The sequence below is a fragment of the Chrysochloris asiatica genome, unplaced genomic scaffold (genome assembly GCF_000296735.1).
Source record: "Chrysochloris asiatica unplaced genomic scaffold, ChrAsi1.0 scaffold00315, whole genome shotgun sequence".
Classification (NCBI taxonomy): Eukaryota; Metazoa; Chordata; class Mammalia; order Afrosoricida; family Chrysochloridae; genus Chrysochloris; species Chrysochloris asiatica.
In genome coordinates, this window is record NW_006408833.1 from 2,211,466 (window position 1) to 2,235,059 (window position 23,594).

At 44.6% G+C, this 23,594-nt stretch overlaps 1 protein-coding gene across 1 annotated transcript in view; it reads right to left on the reverse strand.

Annotated features, from left to right (window-relative positions):
* FGD1 (FYVE, RhoGEF and PH domain containing 1) overlaps positions 1 to 23,594 on the reverse strand; it is a 68,972-nt gene that overhangs the window by 17,684 nt on the left and 27,694 nt on the right. The window contains exons 2-12 of the mRNA XM_006875258.1: positions 18,130 to 18,303; positions 17,636 to 17,813; positions 17,088 to 17,526; positions 15,202 to 15,291; positions 14,135 to 14,283; positions 11,605 to 11,761; positions 11,359 to 11,497; positions 5,616 to 5,674; positions 5,356 to 5,502; positions 4,880 to 4,972; positions 4,645 to 4,724 (exon numbers count right to left, since the gene is read on the reverse strand). Coding sequence (XP_006875320.1) covers positions 4,645 to 4,724; positions 4,880 to 4,972; positions 5,356 to 5,502; positions 5,616 to 5,674; positions 11,359 to 11,497; positions 11,605 to 11,761; positions 14,135 to 14,283; positions 15,202 to 15,291; positions 17,088 to 17,526; positions 17,636 to 17,813; positions 18,130 to 18,303 — 1,705 coding nt within the window. The remainder of the gene's footprint in view (positions 1 to 4,644; positions 4,725 to 4,879; positions 4,973 to 5,355; positions 5,503 to 5,615; positions 5,675 to 11,358; positions 11,498 to 11,604; positions 11,762 to 14,134; positions 14,284 to 15,201; positions 15,292 to 17,087; positions 17,527 to 17,635; positions 17,814 to 18,129; positions 18,304 to 23,594) is intronic.

The following is a 23,594-nucleotide window of genomic DNA, read 5'->3' on the forward strand; positions in this document are numbered from 1 at the left end:
AAACTTCCTAATACATTTTATGAAGCAAGCATAACCCTCATACCAAAACCAGGGAAGGACATCAATAAGAAAGAAAATTATAGACCAATATCCCTCATAAACATAGATGTAAAAATTCTCAACAAAATCATAGCCAACAGAATCAGCACCACATCAAAAAGATAATATATCATGATCAAGTGGGATTCATATCAGAGATGCAAGGATGGTTCAACATTAGAAAAACGATCTACGTTATCTACCATATAAATAAGAGAAAAGAAAAGAACCATATGATCATATCGATTGATGCAGAAAAGGCATCTGAAAAAATCCAACATGCATTCCTGATAAAAAGAGTCAACAAAGTAGGAATTGAAGGGAAATTCCTCAACATAATTAAGAGCATATATACAAAACCAACAGCCTACATCACTCGCAATGGAGAGAAACTGAAAGCCTTCCCTCTGCAAACAGGAACCAGACAAGGATTTCCTTTGTCACCACTCTTATTCAATATTGTGCTGGAAGTCTTAGCAAGAGCTATTTGGAAAGACAGGTTGTAAATGAGTCTTCCTCCAATCCAGATGCCATGTTTTTCTTCATACAATCCAGCTTCTCGTATGAATTGGTGAAAGAATACAACCCTGTTGGTAGAATTCTTCAATTTCATCATCACTGAATTTAATGGCTTGGTGCATAAATTTGACTAATAGTGTTATGAAGTGGAAATCCTTGTAGGCATATGGATATTATCCTATCGCAGACAGCATTATACCTCAAGATATATCTTGAAATGTTCTTTTTGATGATGAACACGCTGCCATTCCTCTTCAATTTGTCATTCCCGGCATAGTAAACCATATGACTCTCTGATTCAAAATGGCCAATACCAGTTTATTTCAGGTCACTAATGCCTAGGACATAGAGTTTTTATACATTTCATTTTTGACAACTTCCAATATTCCTAGATTTCATACATTCCATGTTCTAGATATTAATGATGATTTGCAGCTGTTTCTTCTTATTTTGAGTTATGCCCTATCTGCAAATGATGGTCCCAAAAGCATTATTCCATTCATGTCACTATGGTCAACTCTACTTTGAGGGGTCAGCTCTTCCCCAGTTGTATTTTGAGTGCCTTCCAACCTGAGGGATTCATTTTCCAGCACAATATCTGACAATGTCCTGGTGCTATTCATGTTTCAATAGTCAATATTTTGGTGCTGACAGTGTTCCTTTGCTATTTATAAGGTTTTCAGTGGCTAAGCATTCAGAAGTAGTCTGCCTCTGCTTCCTAGTCTGTCTCAGTTAGGAAACTCAACTGAAGCCTGGCCACCATGTGTGACCCTGCTGGTATTTAAAATACTGGTGACATAGCTTCCAGTACCACAGTAACATGCAAGCTACCACAGTACAACAAACTGATAGACAAGTGGTGGATATGTTGTATGTTGTTGTTGTTAAGTGCTGTCGAGTTGAATCCGACCCATTGAGACCCTGTATAGGATTTCTGAGGAGCAGCTGGTGAGCTTGAACTACCGACCTTGCAGTTCAAATGTTTTTGCAGTCTGGTTCATTAACCCACAGCGTCACACCAGGACTCAGGAAATGTTGTATGGGTGTATGCATATATATCTGTATCTACATGACTCTATGTATATATATTCATATATATAGCCATGCTCTGCATATTGTCTGTTCAGGCAATATCTGACTGCATAGATGGGAAGAGGAGGAGCCTGTATCCTGTCACTCTGGAGCAAAGGGACAGTCATGGGTTGCTTAATGTCCACAATGTTTTGGGAAATAACATGTAATTTGGACATGTGAACATCACATTATATATGTACTTGCCTCCTTCCCGGGCTCTTCCCCTTGACTCGCCACACTCAGGAGCAGTATTCCCCTCTCTGTGCTTCCTTCTCTCCTTTCTTGGGAGCCTTTCTCTTTCCCTTTGTCCTGTGGATAGTTGGGCCACAAGCTCCTCTCATGGACATACATGCAGTTGGACACTGTCAGCACATGTTACGTGGTGGTGTATGACTATATGGTGTTCACACAAGGTCCAAATCACATAATGTATTATTTTAGAGACTATATTATGGATGTTGGGTGACACATGACTAATAAAGCACATAAGGGACAGTTAAGAATATTTCTTAGATTTACCTAGTGGGATTAGATTTTAAATTAGAAGGATTAGGACTATAGTCTTGTGGGACATCTTGGTTAATTGGCAAAATATACTTCATGAAGTTATGTTTTACATCCTAGTTTAGTGAGTAGTGTCTGGGGTCTTAAAACTTGCAAGCGGCCATCTAAGATCTCATCTCCAGAGCAAAAGAGAAAGAAGAAAACCAAAGACTTCAAAGAAGAAACAAGTTTACAGGACGAATAATCTACATGTACCAGTCTCATCTATCCTGAGGCCAGAAGATGGTACCTAGCTACCACTACTGACCATTATAATCAGGGCCACAATAGCTAGATCTTTATAGAATGTGTGTGTGTGGAAATGTAGAACCTCAAAAAAAAAAAAAACCAGATGTACTGGACTGGCTGAGACTGGAGGACTCCTTGAGACCAATGCCCTGAGATACTCTTCAAATCTTGAACCAAAACTAATCCTTGAGGTTGCCTTTTAACTAAATAATTGATTGACTCACAAACTAAGTACTGTGATTTAAAAAAAAAAAATCACCTATATGCGAGCAGATGGTCAACGATTACTTTAAAGCAAAGCGCATAACCTAAGGGGCAGGGAAATAAGACTAATGGAAACAAAACAACTAGAATGGAAATAATGCGTTACGTTCACACATTGTAAGGAATGTAACCAATGTCATTAAACAACCTGTGTAGAAGTTGTTGGATGGGAACCTAAACTGCTGAGTATACCTTCACTGAAAAAAAAAAAAAAAAATTTTTAAGGAAGGGGCAGAAAAAGCTATTGCAAAGCAAATCCTCTATATCTTTCCTTTGCCACTAAGACAAAGCCCCACACTGCTCTGAGGCCAGTTTACCTCAGCAGTCCCCTTCTTCTCTTCAGTGGAGGTGTCCCCATCACATAGTTTGTCAGTAACACTCTCTGAGGCCCAACTGAGTCCTTCATGTGCTCTTCTTCTGGAAGTGCATATCATCTGCTTTGTTCTCACTTTCCCCATTGAAGGTCCTGTGCTTCAAGGCCCAATTCCTGGCTTGCTTCTTCCATAAGGATACCTGCTAGCCCATAGTTATTTCTCTTTCTCATCTCCACATAATCCCAACAAAGACAGTTCTTTCTTTCTTTAATTTCTCACTGCCTAGCAACCTGTCAAAAGCAGATCATATACAGATGTGCATCCATTCACTGGCCCTGTTACTTTCTAGCTGGGTAAGATGCACAGCTGTTCTGTGTCTCATTTCCTCATCTGTAAAATGGGGTTGATTGTAATATTAGCTACTTTAAGGGTTATTGTAAGGATTCAACTATAAATTTAATAATGTAAATCATCTAAAACAATGCCTGACACAAGAGTAATTGTTCATTGAATGTGAATAATTATTAAAATCATCTAAGTAGAGGATATATATGAAACCTTTGTTAAATGGCTGAGCAGTCAACCCATGTTACTATTTTAAAATTTTTATTTTCACAATTTTCAAGTAAACAGGATAGCACAAGTATAATAAATATCTACATAATCACTTGTTTTTGTTGTTAAGAGCCGTCGAGTCAGTTCTGACCCATAACAACCCTGCATAGTGTTTCCAAGGAGCAGCTGGTGAGCTTGAACCACCAACCTTGCAGTTCACCTGACTTTGCATTCCAGCACATTAGCCTACAGCACCACACCAGGACTCCATATCCACTACATAGGTGCAATAATTTTTAACATTTTGCCATGTTTACTTAATCCACATATAAGTATTTTGGGGGTGATGATACTTTACCAATAAATCCTCAGCATACATCACCAAAAACAAGATCATTCTATGAGAAAATTAACAATGATTCCCCAATATCATCAGTTCACATTCAAATTTTTCCTATTGTCCTCCAGTGTCTTTTAGGGCTGTTTTCCCCCTAAACTAGGACTCTTGGTCCAGCACTACAGGATCAGGACTGGACTGCGAACCATAAGGTTGGTAGTTCAAACCCATGAGCTGCTCCTCGTAAACCCTATACAGGGTCGCTATGAGTCTGAATTGACTTGATGGCACTTAACAACAACAAGGCTACTATCAAGGACCAAACACACACTACATTTGGTTGGTATTTCTCTTAAATCTCTGAATCTAGAATGAACTATTTGAGTTTTTGCTATTCATATTAAGAACAGTATCCTCCACTTTCTTCTCCTTTAATGAAACCCACTAGAAGAAACTTTTGTTTCAAGCAGGGAGAGCTTATGGATTCCCCAAAAGGTTCTCTTTGCTGGAGTGCTGCCTTTCCCACATCACGAAGTACTTATCCTGAGGGTGTCGTCTAGTCCTGTTCCCTACCCATGAAGAGCAGTACTGTATTTTTAATAATGGAATTTACCTGACTCTGGGACAGTGTCTTCCCCAGTAAGGTAGACTTGGTGCTAGGCCTAGAGTGCCTCAGCATCTCTGAAGGGAAGAGGGGGAGCTTGAGGTGGGGTATAGGACTCGAGGGAAGTCATAGGAAAGGGCAAGTACCTGGCCTGGAGCTCCAGGGAGCGCTGCTTTCCTGAAACCAGGAAGGTCCGAGGCAGATTGAGGTTGGAGCTTTCCTTTAGCTGGATGGAGGGGAAAAGGGCTTGATGAGGCCTACTGTGCTCCATAGGGCCCTAGCCCTTTGCACACACACAGACTGAGGTCAAAGCCAGAATGTCTTTGTTCCTCCCAAAATCAAGGTCTCATTCCAGTTCCCCATTTTCCACACAGTACTTACCTCCATGCCATCTACATCAATACGTGCCCGCACACTGAACTTCTGGCCTAGGAGCCGCAGCCTGGGCACGCAGTAAAGGAGGCGGTCATTGAACTAGGAAGGAAAGTTTTGTGATGTATGGGACAAAGGTCCTAGTCGGGGAGGGGCCCAGCTTCCTACCCTTATGGAACTCTTGAACTTTATTGTTGGCATCTTAGGATGGTCGATAGAAAAAAACAACAACAGTCCAACTGGGCACAGGGATCACAAGGAAATGGATGGCCTATGTATGGGAGTCACTTCCTAGCTAGGTAACCCTGGGCAAGTCACTCTCTCTGAGTCTTAATAACCTAATTTGTAGAGAAAAAAAAAATTCTAGTGTATGGAGTGAGTTAATAAGGGAAAGAATGGTTAACATGAGGTATGGTCTTGAATGAATACCACATCAATATATGTGAGGGGCATTTCCCATCAACAGCCCCATGCCTGGCACTTACTAGTATGAGGTATCGGTCTTGAGTGGTCCCATTCTTCGCTGACAGCTTAAGGATATGACCTTCTTTTATGAGCTCTTTAGTGGGGCTGACAATGTCCTCCTCACCTCCTAGCAGCTCATATACTTTCAGCAGCTTGTGCATCCGCTCCTGGAAGAAGATAGTAAACAAAAGGCAGGGCTTAGGTGTCACTCTCTCCTCAGATACCCCAAAGTCACAAACTCCCCCAGGATAGAGACAACAGGACTAGAAGGGCCACTCACCATTTTGCGGATGGCAGCATTGGAGTGCTCTGCTGCTGTGGCTATTAGCTCCAGAGACTCTGTGGGCATAGAGAGGTGAGGTCAGATGGGGGACTGCTAGAGGCTCTTGGGGTGCTCTTTCTTCCTGGAAAATCTCTCCTTGGCCTGACCACATCCTCATAATCCTAGGAAGTGTCAGCCTCAGAGATGTTCATAATATAATTTATAATAAGAAATTGCCTGAATACCACAACAGGAAAATCATAGTACATAAATGCAAAAAAAAAGTTTTTTTTTTAATAAGAAACAATTCTTTGCAATCCTGTAATCTACACTCAAAATATACATGTTCTATGTACAAATACACATTCATTGCAGTAGTGTTTGTAACAGTGACAAACTGGAAACAGAAATGACCAACTGTAGGAATCCTGGTGTGGTACTGCAGGATAATGCACTGGACCGAAAGGTCGGTTTGAACTGCAAGGTTGGCAGTTCAAACCTACCTCAGAAACCCTAGACAGAGTCACTATGAGTCGGAACTGACTTGATGACACTTAACAAACCACAACAATCTTGACAAATGATGCTTTGTAACGTTTTTAATAATTGGGGATTTTAAGGGAAAAACAGATACAAACTTGTATATACAGCTTGGGATCTTGGGCTGGGGAGTTCATTGGGCACATCCGAGGTCAATTCTCATTGCAAGATTCTCATTCTGAGCAGATCAGAAAACCACAGGGAATTTCTAGAGATTTCATCTTTGGGCTTAGTGTGGGGAGCTCAGTCTATTAGGCTGAGGCTCTGAGTTTAGATAGGGTTTGAAATTGGTACAAATCAGGGACCTACGTTTGGTGAGCTCAATCTGGGGGCTGATTTTAGGTGGATTCAGTCAGGAGGTGGCCAACCAGAGCATTCAATAATAAAAACAACTAATATTTATTTTGTTTTTACCGTGTACCAGGCACTATGTTAAAAGCTTGATCTGGATTATCTTGCTTATCCTCACAACAACTCTATAAAGTAGGTGGTGGTTGTTAAGTGCCATTGAGTCAGTTCTAACTCATAGCCACCCTGTATAGACTTGCTGAGGCTGTAAATCTATGCGTGAGCAGAAAGCCTCATCTTTCTCCGGTGAAGCAGTTGGTGGACTCAAACTGCCAAGATTATGGTTAGCAGTCCAGTGCTTATCCTACAGAGCCACAGATATACCACAGGCTATTGTTAAGTGCCATCGAGTTAGTTCCGACTCATAGCAACCCTTTATGGGGTTTCTGAGGAGTGGCTTTGAGTTTGAACCACTGACTTTGCAGTTTAAACTGACCTGGAGATCCAGTACTTATCATATAGAGCCACATCAGGACTCCAGTACCACATTCTTATTTCATTTTACACACGAGGAAACTGAGACTAAGAGGCTGGATTGTTTACCCAAGGACATGCAGCTAATAAAAGGGCTTTTAGGGAGTCCATTACAGGGGCACATTTGGGGAACATCAGTCTGGGAATATTATTCTAGGGAGTCAATCCTAGGAGCTCCATATGGACATGTGGCTTTATGGGGCCTTGAGCGGTGAATGAGATAAGAGGCTCCTGGGGATCCTAGTTTGAAGGGTATAAAATGTAGAGACTCAGTGTGGTGGCGGGGGATGCCCTTTTCAAGTCTCAGTGTCGGGCCTAGTCTGGAGACCTCAGCCTGCTGGATTCAGCCTGGGAATCTCAATCTGTGACTGTAAGTCTGGGAGGTTCAGTCTGGAAGATGTCAGTTTGAAAGTTGAAACTGGACAGATCAGACATGGATAGTTAATTTAGTAGGCAACATAGGGCATTAATCTATGGTCTCAGTGAGGAACTCAATTTGAGAGAAAATAAAGTTCTTCAACGTGAAGGACTTGGGTTAGGGAAAATACAGTCTGGAGTCTCGGTTTGGAGCTCAGTCTTGAAGCTCAGTCTGTATCTTCTGAAATTAATACTGGAGATTAGTCTGAAGATTCAGTGGGGTCTCAGTCTGTGAGATGGATCTAGAGAGTCTTTTGGGGTCAAGCTGGAAGTCTCAATTTGAGAGGTAGTAAATGGAGAGCTTAATCTAGGGTGGTCAGTTTAGCAACAGGACAGAACGATGACAGGTTATCAGCCTGGAAAGCGCTTTTCAGAGAAATCTCATTCTGAGACCTTAAGCTCTGGTTGGAAAATCACTCTCAGGGCTGAGAGTACCAAAAGCATTCTGGAGGCCCTGTCTGGGGAAACCAATGTGATGATCTGTATCTGGGTTTAATCTGAGGGCTCAGGTTGGAGAAAACAGTCTATGAGGCTCCTACAAAAGAAGGCTCTTTTCTAGGGGTACCTCAGTGGGATTTCTCTGTCTGGAGAGAAGAGTAGAGTACTTAGCCTATAAATGTCAATTTGTAGAGCCCAGCTATCAAACTTCCTAAAGTTCTAGTTCTTTCTAGGAGTTTGGTAGCAAAGTGCCCCATCTGGTACGGGAAAAACTCAATTTGGAGAATCTTAACAGCAATGGACACATTGACAACTCTCCTTGTGGCTTTACTAGTTTGCTTTCTACCTTTAGAGGCTGTTCCTTCTAAGTCTCTGCTGATTTCACTTTCCTGTGCTTTGTCATATCCAAAATCAAGTTCCTGTACTTATATTCATAACCATCACCACCAGCCAAAAACCTAGGAGTCATTCTTGATTCTTTCTCATAAGTTCCACCCCTACTCTACCCTAGTCCTTCCAATGCTATTCCAAATCTATCCTGAATACTATATATACAGGATATATACTTCCAAATATATCCTGAATGTCAGTTTTTCGTACTGTGGTGGTTTGTGTGTTACAGTGATGATGGAAACTATTTCAACATATTTTGAATACCAGCAGGGCCACTCATTGGTGTACATGTTTCAGCGAAGCTTCCAGACTAAGACAGGGGAGACAGAACTCTCCTAAGGAGGAGAGGCAGACCACTTCTGAATGGTTAGCCACTGAAAACCTTACAAATAGCATAGGAGCATTATCAGATGCAGTGCCAGATTAAAGTATTATGAATAGCACCAGAATATTGTCAGATATAGTGGTAGAAGATGAGCCTCTCAGGTTGGAAAGCACTCAAAAGACAACTGGGAAAGAGCTGCCTCCTAAAAGTTGAGTTGACCATGAGGATGTGAATGGAGTAAAGCTTTCAGGACCTTCATTTGCTGATAGTGCACAACTCAAAATGAGGCAAAACAGCTTCAATTATCTTCATTAATAATTGGAAAATGGAGTGTATTAAGTATGAATCTGGGAAAATTGGAAGTTGCCAAAAACAAAATGGAACATGTAAAGATTGATAACTTAGGCTTTAGTGAGCTGAAATGGAATCATTTCAGCTGGCCATTTTGAATCAGAAAGTCCTATGGTTTACTATTCCGGGAATGTCAAATTGAAGAGGAATTGTATCACATTCATCATCAAAAAGAACTTTTACAAGATCTACCTTGAAGGACAATGCTTTCTGTGGCACCTACTGGGAAGACCACTCAATATCACTACTATTCAAATTTGCACACCAATCACTAAAGCACCTGATGATGAAATTGAAGAATTCTACCAACTTCTTCCATCTGAAATTGATCAAACATACAATTAAAATGTATTGATAATTACTGGTGATTGGAATGCAAAGGTTGGAAACAAAGAGGAAGGATCAGTAGGTGGAAAATATGGTCTTGGTGATAGGAATGATGCTGGAAATCCCATGATAGAATTTTACAAGATCACTGACTTATTCATTGCAAATACCTTTTTTCAACAACATAAAAGGTGACTGTACATACAGAGGTCCTGGTGTGGTGCTGTGGGCTGATGCGTCAGACTGCAGAGTCGTTTGAACTGCAATGTCAGTGGTTCAAGCTCACCAGTTGCTCCTTGGAAACCCTATATAGGGTCGCTATGGGTCGGAATCAGCTCGACGGCACTTACCAACAACAACAACAATACATACAGAGAAGTCCTGGTGTGGTGTTGTAGACTAATCCCTGAACCTAAGGTCAGTTTGAACTCACCAGCTGCTCCTTGGGAACCCTACACAGGGTGGCTATGAGTCGGAATTGACTAGATGCCACTTAACAACAATACACATGGAAGAGTCCTGGTGTAGTGCTGAAGGATAAGCACCAACCACAAGGCTGGTGGTTCAAACCCACCAATGACACAGTGTAAGCAGCAATGGGCTCAAGTGTAGCAACAATTGTGAGGATGGCGCAGGCAGTGTTTCATTCTGTTGTACATAGGGTCACTATGAATCAGAACCAACTTGACAGCATCTAAAAACCACCATTTCTTACCACTTGCACTGCTACTTACTACCCTTTTCAAGCCAACTGCTGCCTCTTGAATTATTGCAAAAGCCTTCTTACTGGTCTCTCGGCTCCTATTCTTGCTTCCCTATACTTCAGATCAAAGCCTTTCTGAACATTCTACTGCACTCAGAATAAAATCTATCTTCTTATCTTGGGATTCAAAATTTTACTCCTCTCTCCAGCCCCACTTCTACTAGTCAGTCTACCTTCACTTGCCATGCTTCAGTCACACAGCCCTCTTTCTGATCCAGAAATATGTATATTGGTCCCCCACTTTGGGACTTGCCCCTGCCTGGAATATGCTCCTCCCCAGCCAGCAGGTTTTAACTTAAATGTCTTCTATTCAGAGAGGCCACTCAAAATGTCATTCATTCACTGTCACATCACCTTCTTCCAATTCTTTGAATTTCACTAATCTTTTTCTGTGTATTTATTATTTTTGTCTATTTTATGTCTCCCACACTAAAATATAAACGCCTTTGGCCTTTGAGATCAAGGAGTTTGTCTTGTTCACCTCTGATTCTGATCCCCAGTGTATAGAACATTGGGGTAGCCAGTAAATTGCTGTTAAGTTCATGAATGACTGACGAAATGGAAAAAACAGTCTAAAGAAGAGAAGGTGGGTGTAGACTCTGGGGAGCACTCTATATGGAGGGCAGGGGGGTAAAAACACTTTTCTAATGGTTCATTATGTAAGGGCTCAGTCTGGGAGAGGAGGTATCTCAGCTTAGAGATCTAAATCTGGAAAGTAGAAAATATCGGGTGCAGTCTAAGATGCGTAGTTCTTGAGGGTTGATTCTTTGGTGGGGCTTTAGACTTGGAGATTGTTTGGCAGGAGATTGTAGTGGCCAGAGGGCAGAACAATTAGTTCTAAATATGGATGACAGAAAATCAGGATTTTGGTGAGACGAGGTTCTTTCTGGGGAGCGCAGCCATGGAGATTCATTAAAGAGCTCAGCCTGAGCTGGGCAGCCTGGATTCTTAGGTTGTGGACCTCAGTCACTCGAGTTCAGGCTCAGTTTCATTTTGGTCTTTGATACAGTTTCATTCAGGGCCCAGTCTGAGAGACAGCTTTGGGGTCTTAGCCTAGGGATTGCTCCCTTTGTGGGGGAGGGGTTCACTCTAGACATACTGTGCACACTGTGGGTTTGTTCCAGTAGGGAAGTTCAAACTGGGGGGCTCCTTTTTAATGTTCTGTCTGAGTTTTCAGGCAGGGATCTCAACTTGGAGTTCATGTTGGGGTCTCACTCCAGAATTTCAATGTGAGCCTTTCAATTTGGAGATCCTATTCTAAGATTTTAATTATGTGGCTCAAGGAAGGGATTTCCCTGTGAATTAAGCACCTCAGTGTTTTGACTGAAAGTGATCAGTGTGGAACTCACAATGGGGATGGGGTGGGGTCAGGTGCGCATACTCACTTTGGGCATCCTTGCTGTCTGGGGAGCCATGGGGCAGCTTTAACAGATAGTCCTTGAGAAGCAGCTCATAACGAGGGATGCGCTGCACAGGCTCCAGCATGTGGTGCTGTAATGTCAGGTTGCCGCAGGCTTCCTCCTTCTGTGACAGGCAGAAGCAGAGGGGGCTCAGGTCTGGCTGCAGAGCTCCCACCAGCTCCCTGCAGACTTTTCCTTCCTGAGTCTGCCCCATCCTGTTTGTACACTTGCCTGAACCTCATGGATGATGACTTTAAACTGAGTGGAGCGTTCTGTCCAGGTGTTGACCAGTTCCACAGCCCGGTCAAAGTTCTTCACATACTCGCCATACATCTTGAGGAAGGGTGCCAGCTTTTGCAGGATGTCTCCGATGCGTGGGTAGCGGTCCCTGGAAGTGGAAGCAGGGGCTGATGTGATCCAGCCAATCCACCTCCCGTGCCCCACTTCCCCGCACCCGCGAACCCTGCCTCATAGGTCTCCAGCACCAAGCAGGCTGTTCTCACCTCTGTCCTGGAAACCCACTTCTCAGCCAGTCTGCTCCTTTGGAAATGACGCTTATATTAGCCTAAGAGGCTCATGACCACTGCCTTGGATGCCACCTGTTCCAACTCTGCACTGCTCAAGTACCAGGAAAAACATGTCCTGGAATACCTGTGCTGCCCTTCCACTTTATTCACTGATAATTGATTCCGTACCCAGCCTTGAACTGGGTGATGCTGGGGATACAGAAATGAGTCATATGAAATCAAGTCCTAAGTGGGCCACTGTCTTATGGAAGAGGCAAATATAGGGGCCAGGACTGGTCCTGTTCTCAGGAGTCACAGTCTGGTGGGGAAGACACAGGGACCATGTTCAGTTCTGCCCTTAGGGGTCATGGTCTGGTAGAGAAGACACAGGAACCAGGTCTGGTCCCAGCCTGAAGGGATCACAGTCTGGTAGGGGAGATACACTGACCAGACCTGACTCCGACAGACACCTTCTAATCAGTGTCCAAATAAGGACAAGAAAAGCCCAGAAGAAGGGATCTAACCTGGCCTGGGGATCAGTGCAGCCTTCCTGGAGGAGGTGAGGCCTGCAGTAGGTCCTGAAGGATCAACCAGGCCTAATCAGTCAAAAGCAATTAAGAGAGATTTCCAGGCAAAGAACAGAATGAGCAAAGTCTCCGAAGTGACAAACAACAACGTGTTTGCAGGAAATTAAACAATTTGGTGTTACTAGAAGCAGATGAGTAAGGCAGAGCAGCAAGTGATAAGTCTGGGTAATGGGACAGGCAAGGCCTTTAATATTTTGAGTGTGGCAAATGAAAAATCAATTTAAAGTAGGAGAGTGGCATGGTCTGTTGTTTAGAAAGAACTTTCTGGCGAGTGCTGTAAGTACTAACGGATGGGTTGGAAAAGGAGAACCTGGAGGCCTATTAACCTTTTCTTTCCACCTCAGGCCTTAGCTCCTCCAAGTCCCAGGTTCACATTTACTGAGCAACTATTATATACCAGGAGTGCTGGTGTGATGCTGTAGGATAAGCACTGGACTGCTAACCAAAAGGTCAGGAACCATATACAGTGTGGATATGAGTCAGAATGAACTCAACGGCACTTAACAACAACAATTATATACCAGATACTGTTCTAAGCTCTCTATAACTATCAACTCAGTTAATCCTTAAAACAACCCTATAGGATAGACTATTATTATGATACCTATTTTATAGATGAGTAAACGGATGTACAGCAACTTAAGAAAATTGTTCAATATCACAAAGCTAGCAAATGGTAGAGCTGGAATTTGAGCCAATTTAGCTCCTGACCTTACACTCTTATAGGTTATAGTATTCTGTTGCTGAAAGTAAAGAGGATTTGAAGCACTTCCTGGTGAAGATTAAAGACTACAGCCTCAATGTAAAGAAAACAAAAATCCTCACAACTGGACAAATATGCACTATCATGTTAAACGGAGAAAAGACTAAAATTGTCAAGGATTTCATTTTGCTTGGATCCACAATAAACACCCATGGAAGCAGCAGTCAAGAAATCAGATGACATATTACAGTGGTTACAAACCTGCTGCAGAAGACTTCTTTCAAGTGTTAAAAAAAAGTAAAGATATCATATTTAGGACTAAGGTGTGCCTGACTCGAGCCATGATACTTTCAATCACCTCATATGCATACAAAAGATAGATAATGAATAAGGGAGACCAAAGAAGAATTGATGCTTTTGAATTAAGGTGTTGTGAAAAATACTGAATATACCATGTACTGCCAGAAGAACAAACAAGTCTGTCTTAGAAGAAGTACAGCCAGAAAGCTCCTATGAAGTGAGGATGGCAAGACACTGTCTTACATACTTTGAACATGTTATCAGGAAGAATCAATCCCTGGAGAAATAGAGGGATTAGTAAAGTAGAGGGTCAGCAAAAAAGATGAAGACCTTCAAGGAGATGGATTGACAAAGTGAATGCAACAACATGCACCAATTGTGAAGGTGACTCACAAACAGCATTTCGTTCTGTGGTACACAGGGTCGCTATGAGTCAGAACCGACTCTACAACATCTAACAATAACAACATTTTGTTGTAATTATCTGAGTCCTGGTATGTGTTCTACATTACATTGGGAAGACTTAGAAGGCAGAGCTTAAGCCTGGTTATTTTTGTGCAAGGCAGTCAGAAGACAGGGCAGTCAGGAATGAACTCCTGCACACACATCTGGACCTGGGCCTGGCAAGCAAGTGTACAGGAAAGTATAGGCCTGGGACCCCTCACCATTCCTCCATGCGCTTCTCTAGCTCTGGCAGCAGGAACTGCTGGTGGAAGCAATAGATGGAGCAGATGTTAGAGAAGATGCCGTGGACAACATCGGCCGGGAAAGAACTGCGGTTCCGAGCTTCTTCCAGCAGCCGGGCACAAAACACCTGTGAGGCAGGGCAGGAGTGCTCAGCCCAGCTGGGCCTGAAGCTTGGCTAGGGAAGGGGGTGGCTTGAAGATGAGGGCGGTGGTTGTGGGCAGCTTTGTGGAGTTTTGGGATCAGGATTGTCTTGAGATTGGGGTAGAGGTGGGATGGAGTTAGGGCGATGTATGGAGTTAGATTTCAGGTTATCAAGGTTAAGACCTAAAGTTAGGCATTGGAACTGTGAGAAATCAGGGTTAAGGTCAGAATTAGATTCAGGGTCAAAGAAGAGGTCAGGATTAAATTAAATTATTTAACAAATATTTTTGTGTGCCTACTATGTGCCAGGGAGCATGGTGGCTCTAGAGGATAAGTACTGGACTTATAACCACAAGGTCAGTGGTTCAAACCCACCAGTTGCTCCACGGGAGAAAGATGAGTCTTCCTGCTCCCACAAAGATTCAGCCTCAGAACCCCTATTACAGGGTCACTATGAGTCAGAATCGACTCGTTGGCACTTAACAACAAACAACTGTGTGCCAGGCACTGACCTAGAGGCTGGGATAGAGCAGAAGATAAAGCAGACAAAATTCCTTGCCTTCAGGAAACTGATGTTCTAGTGGATTTAGAGTCAGGGTTAAAATGAAATTCAGTCTAGTTTACAGTCAGAGGTAAATTCTGGATCTGGATTAGAGTTGGCAATAGGGTCAGAGTCATAGTCAGAGCTGATGTATAATCCCAGTATTAATTATGAGGGTTGGTATGGGGATCAAACTTGGGGTCATAATCAGAGCTGGCCTTAGGGACAGAACAAGGGTCAAGGTCAGAGAGGAACCTTACCATCTCTAGATTCTTGTCTCAGTAGTGGGATTGGGCTCAAGCCCTATTACTTCCTCCTTGGAACCCACCTACCATAACTTGGGGCCCCTGAGAAGCTATTCACCTGATCCAGGAGATGGAGCCTGGAAACATAAGCCTTCTCAGTTTGCAGGAGTTCATTGGCAATGTGGAATACCTTCTGCTGCACAGTCAACTGGAAAGGAGAAGAGGTGATCCTTGATCCACAACCCTCTACCCTAATCCTCATCCCCAAGTCCCCAGTATTCTCAGAACAGCTAGCTCAAATGCTACTGCAAAGCTGATGGCACCTCAAGATAATAGTGACCCCCATCTCTAAACCCAGAAGCCTCCTATCTTCATCTCTGACTCCCTGTTGTTGTTGTTGTTATTAAGTGCCGTCGAGTCAGTTCTGATTCACAGTGACCCTGTATAGGGTTTCCAAGGAGTGACTGGTAGGTTTGAACTGCTGCCCTTGTGGTTAGCAGTCAAATGCTTATCCTACAGTGCCACATTAGAACTCCCTAGTATATTATAAAGCTACCCTTCAGTTCTGATGACATGCAATTCCCTCACTTAGCCATGTTAAGCATGTGGGCTGGAAAGTCAGACTTCCTGGATTCAAATCCTAGCTCTGCCATTCACTTGCTGCTGTTTGTTGTATGCCATCACGTCAGTTCTGACTCATGATGACCCTGTAATAGGGTCTCTGAGGCTGTGGGTCTTTGTGGGAGCAGAAAGCCTCATCTTTCTCCCACAAAGCAGCTGGTGGGCTTGAACCAATGATCTTGTAGTTTGCAGTCCAGTGCTTATCCAACAGAGCCATCACACCCTTTCTGTTCACATAAATTCTTGAACTTCTCTGTGTTTAAATGCCTCATGTATAAACTGAGATGATAATAGGACCTAAGTCCACTTGTAGGTGTGGCAATTAACTGATTAACATAGCAGACTACAGACGATTTTATAAATGTTAGTTATCTATTTATTTACCATCTCAGTTCACTGTCAGCAAAGGCTTGCTGAGTACTTGGGGTGTAAGGAAAAAGAAGAGTATAAAATTGTATAAAATGCATTGCCTGTTGGCACAATTTTCTAACGATTAGACATATACTTGCTGAGCACCTGCCATTCCAGTAGACCCTGGCCTCAGCTACCACACTTGGACTTGGTTCTGGTGAAGCAGGTACTCTGACTGCTGAGACCTAACTCAAATGCAAGGATGCTTTCTGAAGAAATGTTGGGCTGCAAGGGCACAACAAGAGGTCCTTGCTGTCAAGACCCTTCATCTCCATAGCCTCAGTTGTCCCTATGGAACTCTAGTTCTTATGCCTCTTTGCCAGCTGTTAGGAAATCTCTCTGGGTTGATGTCACTGTTAATTTCATTACACCTCCATTTTACAAATAATGAAACGCTTGTGGTGCAGAAGCAGGGAGGGAAGAGACTTGTCTAATATCACATAGCTACTGATTCATGAGATTTTCTAGCTGGAATAAATTATTAAGAGATTCTCAACCAGGATGATTGGGAGTCCTGGTGTGGCACTGTAGGATAAGCCCTGGACTGCTAACCATGAAGTTGGTAGTTCAAACCCACCAGCCACTCCTCGGAAACCCTATACAGAGTCACTATGAGTTGGAACCAACTTGACGACACTTAACAACAACAACCAGGATGATTATCTTCAAGATGGAAAAACTGAGGCCTGGCTAGTGGTAGTGGCCCTCTATTGAAGACAGGGCAACTTTACTAGTAGGAATTTGGAACTGTTCATGAGCATTTTGATAATCACCATGATGGAGGGGGCATGCAGGGTTTTGCTACTGGTATTTATTACCAGGAGACCAGGGAAATTAAATGCCCAAAATGGAAAAAAAAAAAAAAAAAGGTCCTGTTTCAAGAAATACTGAGTTAGGGAAAGAACTATGTGTAAAAGCCAGGTTCCTGATTTCACTCCACAGTTCTATCTCTTGGTAAACAGGGATCAGTACCTCCACAGACTCCTGTCTCTCCAACGAGGACACTGGGATTTCTCTGTCCTTTTCCTCCTCCTCCTCGTCGTCCTCATCTAGGTCACTGTCAACCTCCTGGGAGGCGGGCCGGTGGGGACCAGCCAAAGCAGCAGGCACACTGACCAGGGCAGGAGGCCCAGGGCAGAGGCTGTGGCTGGGGGGCCCATCATCACTGACAAAGCAGGTTTCCTCACTGTTGGATGGTGAGCTGATGCTGTCAATTCCACTGTCCCTGTTGGGCACTTTCTCACCATCCCTGGGCCCAGGAGCCAGCAGGAACAAGCAGCGGGAGGCCTCGCCCTCGGGGAGCTGGGGCACTGGTGGCTGTAGCATGGGTGGTGGTGGTAACATAGCTGGCTCTGTCGGACCTGGACTGGGGCCAGGGGCTGGCCTATCCAAGGCAACAATCACAGGTTCTCTGGGATGGGTGATGGACACACATGGGGACAGAGTGTGAGCTCCTACAGTCACCTTCCTGGCCCATGCCCCGCTTCACCCACACAAGTCCCCCCAGGGACCAGACTCACCTCTCAAACTTCTCAATAAGTGAAGATACTGCTGCTGAACTGTGGCTAGCCTCCACCTTAGAGGTCACACCCTTGGCCACACGGGGGTCTGCAGGCAGTGGGCGTGATGGTGGGGGAGGGATGGGCTCTGACGGAGAGAGCATCCGGGGCATCTGCAGGTAGCTGGGCTTCGGGGGGACTGGAAAGACAGTTGAGGAAAAAAGATGGGAGACCCCAGTGAACTGGGTTTAGAGGTGGGTGGCACAGTCAAGCCAGAACCCCCTCCACAAATTCTCAGTCTGAACCTCTGCCTGAAGTGGGGACAGAACAGGTTTTAGGTGAGACCAGTGTGTATACATTAACCCCAGGCCACAACCCTCTGTTCCCTGGGTAGGTAGCACTGCCCTGTAGACCATGGTGCTTCCCTGTCCTTCTAACAAGCCCTCTTTGCCACTGACCAACTTTTCACTCCCCTGGGCCATTACATTTCTCTGCCCTCCTCTGGAACCACTTACCCTGTGGCTTTGGGCCTGGTGCCCGCTTCAGTGGTGAAGGACGCTGGCTAGGGGTTTCAGTTGGGGGGCCTGGATCTGAGCGAAGCCACTGGGGACCTTCTGGATGAGGCTCAAGGGTCGGACTGGGGTCAAGGGACAAACTTTTAACCAGGATCCGGTTTCCCTGGTGCAGCCCTGCAGAAAGAGAAATTGGATGTGATGTGACTGATTTCACTTTAAACCTGGGTTATGAGTTTCCTTGAGTCCCTTCTCTCACCACATAGCTTTTATGAGATGTTCCCCTCTCCAGCTCTCAGATGGGGAACAGGTCCAGGGCTAGGGTTGGCTTTGTTTTCATCAATAGATAAGAGTTCTTTCATATTAGTACATTGATTCCATGTATATGAACAAGCATTATTACTAAGGAAGCATTATTGTTCATATACATGGAATCAATGTACTAATATCAAAGAACTCTTATCTGTTGATGAACTAGGCTAGGGGTAGTTTGTGCATGTGGGGTAGTTTGTGCATGTGTTTGCAGCCCTTGCTTATACAATGTTGTTGTTAAATGTTGTAGATTTGACTTGACTCTTAGAGACCCTGTATAGGGTTTCCAAGGAGCAGCTAGTGAGTTTGAACTGCTGACTTTGCAGTTCAAACTGACCTTATGGCCGAGAGCGTATCTTTACCCCAGTTTTTTAAGGTTCCAAGGATATCTGGACTTTCTTAGTTACAATTTTGTACAATTGAATGTGCTTGAAAATTATAAAATTATATTTCATGAACAAAAGTTTCGCTTCTTAAAATCCCAGCTTCTCACTAATCTGTATAGCTCTCCTTTACTTCCACACCCATACACCCAGCATCCAGAGTTTAGGTGCTGGCATTGACTGACAGGGTGTTAGAAGAACAACTTTAAAAGAGCAACCAGCAAATTGAGAAAAGAGACAACCTTTTGTGTAAAGGTCTTCTGCCATTGTGGACCCCCTCGACCCCTCGTCTTTGGCCCTTGGAGAGATGATGATCACACTTGGGAGAGAGTGTTTAACCTGGAAGGCAATGAGCCTTCCCCTCTTCTCAGGTTGACATGTCCTGAGAGGATCAGTATGGAACCCAGGCAGTGCTGACTGGGCATGGGATGGTTGCAGGGGAGGGGGTGTCTCACATGACACCTAGGGCCAGAAAGGAAAGGAAAACGCCTTGGATAGCAGAGTAGGGTTTGGGTGAGGATCTGGGTATCCATCCATCCTGTGGGTAGAAGGGAGCCATGAATAGTGTAGTGGAAGGATGTGGAATCCCTGGGTGGTGCAACAGCTAACATGCTTGGCTGCTAACTAAAGGGCTGGCAATTTGAATTTACCCAGAGGCACCTCTGAAGCTTTAAAGGCCTGGTGAGCCACTTATAAAAAAATCAGCCATTGAAAACCCTGTGAAGCACAGAAACTGGTTTGGTTTGGCTTAGGGCAGGGAAATGGTGCAAGAGGATAGGTGAGGATAAGAGTGTTAGTCAAGAGCTCCCAGAGGCACCACCAGCACATGGTGTCAGTTGTTTTGTGCCAGTCACATGGTCTCTCACACAGCCACACAGGGGCTGTATCACACACAGTCTCATATATAACCAGTCACAATTGAATTGTTACAAAGACACATGGTGTGCAATTGTAGGATCATACAAATTCATACAAGTTGGTCACAAAGACACGGTTGTGCAATTGGTAGTGTTGGTGGTGTTGTCAAGTGCCCTCGAGTCAGTTCCAGCTCATAGCAACCCTGTATAGGGTTTCCGAGGAGCAGTTGATGGGTTTAAACTGCTGACCTTGTGGTTCACAGTCTAGTGCTGATCCTACAGGGCCATACCAGGAGTGAAATTGTAGGGTCATACAAATTTACACATTCAATCATATGCCATCACGCTCCTGAAAACTTGATCACACACAGTCACAACCTCACATATTATTACAGAACCACACAATATCACACACACTTGCAAATGTGTAATGTGCAGTCACAAAGACCCAAAATCACACAATGCCAATTATGCCTTTTTACATATAGCCTCACACAACACCCACCCAACCACATGTATACCTAGTTGTTGTTGTTAAATTCTGTCAAGTCGGATCTGACCCATCGCGACCCTGTATAGGGTTTCCTAGGAGCGACTGGTAAGCTTGAACTGCCAATCTTGCAGTTGAAACTGACTTTGCAGTCCAGCGCATTAACCCACAGCGCCACACCAGGACTCCTTATATACCTCTAAAACATGGTCCCAACTGACTCATAAGCATATACAGTGTTATTTACAATGTGTCTCACAATCACAGAGCCACAGAGTGTCATACATATCATAATATGCTTTCACACACCATCAAGCATGATTACACACAATCACAAAGACTATAGCCACATAGGGTCAATTACACAACATCATACACAACCTCAGAACATGGCAAAACAGCATAAAGTCACATATTACCATGTACTCAGAAACATGGACACACAATCTGACACATACCATAATTTATTATGTCATATGCATGACACAAACATGGAAATGGTGTCCCTGGGTCTTAGCCTTGGGTTGGTATGCATGCACACAGCCATTTGCCTACCTTCTAATCTAAACATTCACAATGTCACATGTTGTAAAAACAGTGTCCACAGACTTAGCTACAACACACACGCAGACATTTGCACGGTCCCTAACAAGATCTCACTGGCAGAAATAGAAGATTTTAGGTCTCCCAGTCCTGGAGTCCTGGTGTGGCCCTGTGGGTTAATGCGCCAGATTGCAAAGCCGTTTGAACTGCAAGGTCTGTGGTTCAAGCTCACCAGCTATTCCTCGGAAACCCTATACAGGATCACTATGGGTCGGAATCGACTTAATGGCACTTAACAACAACAACAACAGCAGTCCCGGAGGGAAGGAACAATCCAACTCACAGGGTTCCAGCCACTCTGCTGGGTCCCTACCCCCACCCTGCCCACAGCCCAATTAGGCAGGTCCCAGAAGACTCAGGTTATCAGGTCCTAGGCTGAGTACCCCTCCCCCAACCCTGTACCTGGCTTTGGGTGCAGTTTCTTCACTTACTTTCCCACCTGAGTAGGAAGGACCTTGGCCAGGAGAGAGGAAGTGCTCCTCTGGGTTCAGCTGGGCTGCTTACCCTGCCCTGCTCAGTACATCCTGGCCTGGTCCTGCCCTGCCCTGGGCGTGGGGTTGAGGAGGATGAATCACCTGGAGGACAGCACATGCAGAGACACAGTTTGAAAGACATGCAACAGCCAGAGAAAGTGTGAGACCCAGACAGTAGCTGGTAAAGCCAGAGATCTGGTACCCCACCATGTGGAAACCCTCTCATATATGCACACATAGGTGCCAGGGTCTCAGTGCCCCTTGTCTACCCCCAGGAGAAACCCACGTGGCACTATCTCCACACCTTAAAGCAGGCAGGCCTCCTGGGTAAGCCCTCCCCACCCAGTCTGTAGCAGGTCATGAGGGCCCCTACCTGGGCCTTCTCTCCCTGCTCTGAGGCTTGTCCTGGAGGTCAGGTGACCATACCACCGTCTATGGCTATCCTTTGCCACCTCCTTCCCTATACCTGGGAGCCCACAGATGGGTCTTCCTCTCCTTTCTCTCTACTTCCTAGAAGGCAGCCCTGAAGAAACACAGATATTCTAGGATAGAGATTGTCAGCCCAATTTCTAGTGAGGAGATGAAGTCAGAGAGAGGGGAAGTGACTCACTTGAAGTCACACATCAAGTTAATAGCTGGCCCTAGATTGCACTTCTTTCTTAACCCTACTCTCTAAGGGGAAAAATAAAAAAGAGGGGAACCAAGAGGAGAAGGGGTATACCCCAGTGCTTCAGAGTGGCTAGCAAAAGAAATATTCCCAACCCCCACATATATGGAGTCCTGGTGTGGCATTGTGGGTTAATGCACTAGACTGCAAGGTTGGTTTGAACCACAAAGTCGGTAGTTCAAGCTCACCAGCTGCTCCTTGGAAACCCTACACAGAGTCACTATGAGTCAGAGTTGACTTGATGGCACTAAACAACAACAATCTTACAGGTTTGTGTTGAGCAGATACCTGGCCAAGAAATTCCCCTGTTTTCCCATGGCAATGAGGAGTCATAGACGGTTCCTGTGCAGGCAAGTGGCATGACCTGAGCTGGACTGTAAGAAAGTTCAGCCAGCCAGCTGGAAAGAGCAAGACCTAGGGCCAAAGAGGTCACTGAAGGAAGACAGGAGGAAACAGGAAAATGTAGGCAGAGAAAAAAGGTGGAAAGTGGGAGAAATCTTGACCTTTATTACCCTCAGTGGGACCTGGCCTGGTTCTTGGCCAGGCCTAGGCTTATGAACTGGAACCCTTGTTCATCTCCCTATAGGTATCTGCAGCCCCTCATGGCCTCACTCCTCCTATTGAACTCTCTTGCTTCTCCTGATTTAGTTTTGTCCCCCAAATATTTCTGAGCCCTGCTCAGATCCTGGTAGACTCTGTACTGGGGAATGCTGAAAACTCTATCCCTGTCCTAGGCAAGCCCCCTTACTAAATACCACAATACTATCTACTGCCCCCTTCCCATCCTCACCAAGCCAGGTCCTTCATTGATTTTCTCTACGTCCTTTTTTCATGATTGATAATGTACAACATTTCCTCTCTCATACATACATACCCAACCTATACACCTGACAAAATCCTCAATTAGCACTGCCTTCTACACCACTGAGTTTACCAGAGTCCCCAAAGCCCATTACAGCAAAGACTACAAACACCCACACACTTACACATAAGCACACACAAAATTATGCCACCAAACCATGCAATACTTTGTGGAAAGGTAGCCAGCCACACATCAAGTATGCACAGCCTTCAAACACCTGCTAAACAAAACTGCTACATTGCCAGCACCAATAGGAAGTGTACTCCTGGAATGCTGCCCCGGCTCTGCTATGTGGGTGTGTGCACATGCCTACCTACCCTCCCAGCAGATGAAAGGGCAATCTTGACCTTCACCCTCAGGGAGCTCCCAGTCTCCAAGACAATAGACTCTCATCTGGAAAGACCAAGTGGTAGCTCAGGAAGTGCAAGGGTGCCTGTCAAAACTGGGAAAACTCAAGGAGGTACAGGTCAGGCCTACGATTGCCAGACAAAGTACAGGACACCCAGTAAAGTATGAATTTTAGACAAACTGTTGTTGTCAGGTGCCATCGAGTCGGAATCGACTCATAGCGACCCCATGCACAGCAGAACGAAACCTTGTCCAATCCTGGGCCAACCTCACTACTGCTGCCACACTTGACGCCATCAATGATGCCACCTGGCCGATCCATCTCGTTGGGGGTCTTCCTCTTTTTCCCTGACCCTCCATCTTACCCAGCATGACATCCTTCTCCAACGACTGTTCCCTCCTGACAATATGTCCAAAGTATGAGAGACGAAGCTTAGCCATCCTGGCCTCCAAGGAGCACTCTGGCTGCACTG